At 37.1% G+C, this 7,958-nt stretch overlaps 1 gene segment (V, D, J or C); it reads left to right on the top strand.

The window, feature by feature from the left end:
• The first annotated feature begins 6,336 nt into the window (after positions 1 to 6,336).
• On the top strand, positions 6,337 to 6,986 carry LOC122894525. The segment is given in 2 exon segments: positions 6,337 to 6,445; positions 6,601 to 6,986. Coding segments are annotated over 2 exon segments (438 nt in total).
• The last annotated feature ends 972 nt before the right edge of the window (positions 6,987 to 7,958 follow it).

The following is a 7,958-nucleotide window of genomic DNA, read 5'->3' as shown; positions in this document are numbered from 1 at the left end:
TGATTACATTAAAATGGAAGACACCAAATCTAAATGGTTTCCTTGTTTCAATCCGTAGTGCCAAACGCAGTCATATGGTGCCTAAATCTGTCTTGGGGTTGGAAAGGGGGTCCCTAGGAGGCTTCATTTGAAGGATTCAATGTCTTCCACAACCTGAAGCTAAATGTGCTTCTCTGTCATGGATATACTTGTGCTCTGCAGAACGTCCCCCTCCTTATGCCCTCTTCTGGTCACTAACTGCTCTTCCAGAGAAACCACAATCCCATAGATTCATTTTGCCTGGTTTTGAACTTTATATTAATAAAAGATTCAAGTTTGTGTTTTTTCTATCCCATCTGGATTCTTCTCTTAGTACTCTATTTCTGAGATTCAGCCATACTGTGTATAGACTAGTTTTTTTTGTTTTTTTTTGTTTTGTTTTTGTTTTAATTACCGTGTGACTACATTACAGGTTAGCCATCTACTTAAATGGTTATTTGGATTTTTCTAGTCCTTGGCTATTATCAGTAGTGTAGCATGAATATTCTTATAGTGTTCTTTGGTGAACATAACTACATACTGCTTTGGGGCATATATGTTGGAATTTCTGGATGATTCCTAGAACTGTAGGCTCCACAGAGTAAGGAAGACTGCATGTATTACATGTACAGAATACTTGGCACATAGTGGCTCCATATTAAGTATTTGTTGTTTGAAGAAGAATAAATTGATAACATCAACAGATAATGAGTTTCTAGACTTTGGATGCATATGATAAGTATGGGTTAATTATTTCTTGTATTTGCCCATTTCTATGACCATGAGAACACTCCTTCTGTTTGCCAAAAATTCCCTTTCTTTTCCTACAGATTTTTCTCACATGACACTGTTTTCCAGGTTTGCAATTTAGATGGTCTCTAATTGGTAGCATAGATGGGGGCATCTTCATCACCTGAGTGAGGATGTAGAAAGGCATTTATCTTTTTCAGTTTCTTGTGGCCTAGATGCCTCTTATATATGTGTGTGGATTCCTCTTGGTTTAGGCTAGTGTTTTATCCCTTCTCTGGTTTGATCTCTTGGGTTTTTATCTTAGGATTTGAACCTTAATATTTACTGTGGCTGGAAATAGGAGTCCTATAAAACTAGGGGTGATGATGGCAGGGGCTGTGTGGTCTAGGCTGAAAGAAAATCACAGCTAACTCAGTTCTCTCTGTGTCCCCATATTTTTCAATTTCATCCCGATTTCTGGACCATAAATGAAATGACCTTTATACTACAGGTGTTCTCCACACAATAGATATTGTCCTTGTATATAATTGTATTGTCTCAAACTGTCTATTGCCCTTTGTCTTTACTCTTGCCATCGTGTGCTCTACTTCACTGTATATTTTTTCTTTCAAGTCTAGTGACCTAGTTGATTTACTTAGCTTTTGGGTAGACATTCCTGTTATTGGATGTCTTAATCTAAGACTTAAGGAAATGAGCTTGTTTTTCTAATTTCCTGATGCTGATTCCAAGTGCTGAATTATTTCAATCAAGAATACTTTAAAGCTCCTAGATTCTTAGCCCTTAATGAAACTTTTAAGATAAAGTTTAAAAGTTTATATTAAGGGCTAATAAAACTATTAAGCCCTTAATAAAACTATTATCCTCAATTGTAATACTGGTCTTTTCAAAATCCTCTCATGAGAGAAAAATCATCCCTGTCCCTGTGATAATAGGAACAAACATCACTACATCCTAGAGGAACTGAGATATTTGGTCTTGGAAATGTGTCTGTGGAAAAAGATAGTTAAAAGAATATGGTTTTAGTGAAAAGTAATAACAAGAAGAGAATATTCTTTTCTTCAAGAAACATGTGCCCAATTATCAGAAAAGAAGTTAAAAACAAGGAAGGAGAATCCCACTTTTAGTTCAGGTTAAAGTTCAGACTTAAAGATGATAGATGGGTATTTTTCTCAGAGAATTTCAAAATTTAAAAAAATGTGAATGTTAGGCAATATTACAGTTACCCTTTGTCATGTTACCCTTTGTCATGTGACCACTTAGCAAATTTATACTAGAAAACATTTGAGAGCCTGATGAGGTGAGAAAAGTTTGATTTAGGAATCATATTTTTAAATTTACCTTTTAGGTAGAGAAATCATGGTAAGTATAAAAAAAATTGCAAGCTCACTCCTCTGTGAGAAGTCTTCAACTTACATTTTGGGTATGCTGCTTTAAGCTAGTTACATGATCAGAGCAAATTGGCAAAGCCCAAGACAAAGATAAGGGCACATTCCTCTTTTTAAAAGAATCTTTTAAAAAATTATAAAAAGTTAACTCAAAATGGATCAGGGACTTAAATGCAAAACATAAAACTATGAAACTTCTGGAAGAAAACATAGGAGAAATTCTTCAAGACTTGGGGCTAGATATGATACTAAAGTTCTAAGATTTGACACTAAAAGTATCACACACACACATACTTAACTACATCAAAATTAAAAACTTTTCCTCTGCAAAAGACCCTGTAAAGAAGATGAAAAGATAAGCTACAGATGGGGGGGTGGTAAACATTTACACACCATGTAAAGTTAAGGCATAGGGCTTGTATCTAGAATATAAAAAGAATCCTTACATCTCAACAGTAAAAAACAAATAACAATTAGAAAATAGACAAAAGAGTTGAATAGATATTTCACCAAAGAGGATAAAAAGATTGCTAATAAGCAAATGAAAAGATGTTCAACATGATTAGCCATCAGACCAATGCAAATTACACCAACAATGAAATAGCACTATGCACCTACAACAGTGGCTAAATTTTTTTAAAAAATAGTGATAACACCAAATACTGGCAAACATGTGGAGAAACTGGATCATTTATAAATTGCTGGTAAAATGATAAGGCACTCTGGAAAATAGTTTCATAGTTTCTTAAAAACTAAGTATGTCCTACTATATGATCTAACAGTTGCACGCTTGGGTACTCATCCTAGAGAAATGAAAGCTTATATCCACATAAAAGCTTAGACATGAATATTCACAACAGCTTTATTCATAACAACCAAAATTTGGAAACAACCCAAATGTCCTTCAGTGGGTGACTGATTAAGCAAGCCGTGGCATATCCATACCATGGAATACTACTCAGAAATAAAAAGTAACCAACAGGTTGGATATACCCAATATCTTGGATAGATCTCACACTTTTATTACTCATGTGGAGTGAAAAAAAAATCTCAAAAAGTTATGACTATGCAAGCCTATTTATACAACATTATTGAAATAAAATGGTAGAGATGAAGAACAAACAGATTAGTGATTGTCAGAGCTTAAGAGTGACATGTCAGATGTCATGCTACAAAGGGGATAGCATGAAGAAGACTTGGGGTAGGAAATTGTTGTGCATCTTGATTGTGGCAGAGGATCTATACATATAATACACATGAATTTATCTATCTGTACATGTATAAAATTACGCAGAACTACACATACACACATACAGTCAAATGAGTGAATGCAACACTGTGGAAATCTAAATAAGCTCTGTGGAGAGCTTATTTATTGACATTAATTTCCTAGTTTAGATATTATTGGAGCAGACTCAGTGAAGTGTACGTGTGACCTCCGTGTAGGTTTTTTGAAGCTTCCGTGAATCTATAATCATTTAAAATTCAAGATATTTTAAAAAATTTCTATGTATTCATTCATTCATTCATTCATTCATTGCGAGCACACAAACAGGGGGAGGTTCAGAGGGAGAGGAACAGTCTCAAGCAGACTTCCTGCTGAGCACAGTGCCCGATGAGGGGCTCCATCCCATGGCCCTAAGATCATGACCTGAGCCAAAGCCAAGAGTTGGATCCTTAACCAACTGAGCCATACAGGAACCCCCCAAAATTTAAAATGTTTTTTGAAAATTTAACAAAATTCCCATCAAACTCACAGTTGTGAATTAACTTCTCTGGCTCTATTACACATCACATATTCAGCTCCCCGGTTCTTGTCATTCCTGTCCTCCACAGAGCTCCTGCTCTAATCTTGCAGTCATCTTTTCATTTTCTGGGGTACACATATTCAGTGACAGAGAAAAACTGCCTTTAAATATGATTTGTACAAGTCAGAGTTTGCTAAGTCTGGCTAGAATAAATCATATAAGTCAATGATAAATTGTATACAAGTTAGTGCAGTGACTTTTAGATCACTAAGAAATTATCTAACTCTCAAATAAAAAGCCAAAAAACCAATGAGCGTTGTACTGTTAGCACTACACATTCTGTGTATCTCGTATTTTCTGGTTACTGAGTGAGAGGACAGCAGATGGAGTGACATCAAAGCAGTGCATCAGAGAGCTGATTTTTTTTTCTGGGGTGCAAAGCATGCCATTTGGACAAGTCTGAAGAGAACTCATACAAATGGTGGTTAATGCAACAAGATAATGCATATTCAATGACAAAATACAATGGCATGTCATAGAACCAAACAATTAGACAATACTAGTTTTGCCATAGCCTAGCTTAGTGTTACTAATTTCAATATTAGTATGAATACTATTTTTCTGAAAATAAATAAATTGGAAAAAAAAGAAATATTAGTTACCCTCTAAATTCAATAGCTCTTGTTTTTTGTAGTAATGTGATACTGTCTAGAACATGATTACTTTGAAATTTTTATCATATTTACTTAAAAACAGACATGCTGCTTCTAAAACTCAAGTGAAAACAAAATGTGCAGAAAATCAGAATCAAGTTTGAAACAGAAGAATGATGGGGATGGAGTAGACCCAAAACTCTATCATCCATCAAATATTATAAAGCTGGAATAATTAAAAATAATTAGTACTAGCAAATGTAGAACTAGAGAGACTATGGAAGAGAAAAGAGAAGACAAAAATAGAAACAAATTATGAATAGGAAATTACTATACCACAAAAGTACTGCTTATCAGGGAGAAAACAATGAAGGAGCAGATAATGTTGGGGCAGTGAACTAGCCACTTGAGAAAAATTGGCCCCAAACTTCCTCCTTAGATCAAAGTAATTCCATGTGGTAGACTAAAAATACTAAATTTTAAACATAATAGGAAATTTCAGGACTCTTTAAAAACAATCTTAGCAAGAATAAAGACTTTCTAAGCATGACTCAAATTTCAAACTTCAGGCAGAATGAACAACAAATATTAATAATATATAAGAGCACATCAAAGCAAACATTTCTACATGGCAAAAACTTCATCAAAAGCCAAAATCAAGTGCCAAAATGGAATAAAAGGGTTCAAAACCAGAGAAAATATAACTTTACTATATAAAGAGCTTTTTAAAATTAATAGCTACATTAACCCTCCAAAAGAAAATTGCAGCAATAATAGCTACAATTAATCAGGTATATTTACTATGTCCTAGCCATTATTCTAATTGCATATAACTATATAAATATATACATAATCTATCCATCAATATATATTTCAAATGATACAGCAATTCTAGAAGGTATGTACTAATCTTTCCCCACTATTCAGAAAAGCAGGAAAAAGGAGGCTCCCCACTAAGCAGGGAGCCCAACACGGGACTTTATCCCAGGACCCCGGGATCATGACTAGAGCTGAAGGCAGATGCCTTCACCCAGCTGCCCCAGTAACACTTACTTTTACCATATATCATTTACTTATGTAAAATGTTTGTGATTTGCATGGATAATAGTTACCCTCCCCCAACACAGTAGTGACCTTCTGTTTCCTTTGAGATCTAGAAGTGGAGAGGTCTTTCTTCCCCTCTGTTATGCTCTTCCCTCCCTTCTATAACTCTCAAGTTTGTGACCCTGAGTTTTGGTCACAGTTGGTCCCTAGAGCCAGGCATAAAATTATTTGAAGAAATGGATTTCTTATATTCCCTATCTCTAATCAGTGAGGTTTCCAGACATTGCCACACCCTATTTGATTTCCCTCTTTTTGAACTCAGGTCCTTTTAAAGGTAAGATTCTGCTAAGATTCTCGTGTATTATATGAAGAAACACAATCCATTACACCTACACTTGGGTCCAACTCCTTTATAAACTCTGGTAGCAGTTTAAAGGCTATTCAAGGAACAATGAAATAACTAAAAGTGTAAATAAGAGAAGGCTTTTCTGACTCTTTGAACCTCATAGACACTATGCTCACCAAAAGCAAAATGTCCTTCCCTCAATCTTTTCTTTGTGGGCTGCATGGAGTGGGTGCTGTGAGATTGTGTTGTTGACCAGGAGGTGGCAGTGGTTCCATTCCTCTCCTTCCTTGATTCTTTAAACATCAAAAGCATGAAAGTTACCCTTGATTGGCTGAGTCACTAAGAGAAAGGCTCTCTCCCCTGTCAGAGAACAAGAGCCAAGCCGCAGAGACAGCGCCTCAGAGAAGATTTGGAATCATTACAAATTGTACCAAGACTCAGACGTCAGGATGGAGAACATGCTGGAATGTGCTTTCATAGTTTTGTGGCTTCAGCTTAGCTGTAAGTTGGAGATTAAGAGAGGAGAGCCACCAAGGACACATTTATCCAAAGCTGGGGAGAAGAGATAGGGGTTCCGTGTCCGCTCACCGCCGGGTTTTTTCAAAACTGTTGTACCAAAGGCTTTGTATCATTTCTGATTTTGTTTTCCTGAACAGGGTTGAGTGGAGAAGACCGGGTGGAGCAGAGTCCTCAGACCCTGAGACTTCAGGAGGGAGACAGTGTCAGCCTCAACTGCAGTTACACAGTCAGCACCTTTAACGGGCTACAGTGGTATAGGCAGGATCCCGGGCAAGGCCCAGAATTCCTCTTTGTCCTATATGCGGTTGGTGATGAGAAACAGAAAGAAAGACTAAGAGCCACACTATTAAAGGAGGGAAGTTCTCTGCACATCGAAGCTTCTAAACCTGAAGACTCAGCCACTTTCTTCTGTGCTGTGAAGACACAGTGCTCCCAGGAAGCCTGGGAGCTGTACCAAAACCCTGCAGTTGCATTCTGGAATAAGGGCATCTCTGTTGTTCCTCTTCCTCAAGGAAGTACTTAGCATTCAGAGCCTCTTTCCAAGTGGTCCTATGTAGAACGAAGTCTTGTGACACAACTAGATGGCACAGATTACTGTTCCTTCTGTTCTGGTCTCTAGGATAGTTTCCTTTTCCTTTGTGTGTTCCTGCATCAGTCTGCTCTTTGAAACAGCCCAGGGCTTTCCTCACCTGGATACAGAAGGGATAGCTGTGCAATGGACAGCCTTGGTTTCTTGTTTTGGGTCACTTGAAAAGAGATTGACTAGAAATACACACTCTTCCCAGAAGTTTTTTTTTTTTTTTTAAAGTGCTTTATATTCTCTTACAATAATCTGGTCACATCTTTATTAAGTGAATCTTTCCCATTTTAATACAGTCTTCTTGAAGCCCACATCTTCACCAGCCACATTTCTCTATTTCTCTTCTCCTTAATCACCAAATTAATGGAAAGAATTTTCCATACTCACTGTGTCCATTTCCTCAACCCCCATTCTTCACCCCTGCCAGAATCTGGCCTCTGTTAGTATCAGTCCAACAAAATCTTTATCCTTCATTCCCATGACTTTGGTGTTGTTGAAACCGATGGATTGATGTTTTATCCAGTCCTCATTCTGTCTGAAATTCTCAGCAGTCTCTCTTCCTTTCTTTTTAAAACTAAATATTCTTTTTTTTTTTCTTACCACGATCATACTTCATATATTTACAAAATCAAATAGCACCCTTTTTTGGTCCCCACTTCTCCACATACTTCAGTCCTCCCTCCCTGGTGGAAATGCTTTTAATTCTCAGGTGGTGGCAGTGATATTCACTTCAATATTTTTAAATGCTGTTTCTTTGGGGCATCTGGGTGGTTCAGTCAGTTAAGCATCCAACTTGGTTCAGGCTTAGGTCATGGTCTCAGGGTTCTGAGATGAGTCCCAGATGGGGCTCTCTGCTCAGCAGAGAGGCTGCTTCCCCTCTCTCTCTCTCCCTCTACCCCTTCCCCCCTTCATGCA

This window comes from Neovison vison, chromosome 13, assembly GCF_020171115.1.
Source record: "Neovison vison isolate M4711 chromosome 13, ASM_NN_V1, whole genome shotgun sequence".
NCBI lineage: Eukaryota > Metazoa > Chordata > Mammalia > Carnivora > Mustelidae > Neogale > Neogale vison.
This window is presented reverse-complemented; position numbering and strand designations above follow the sequence as displayed.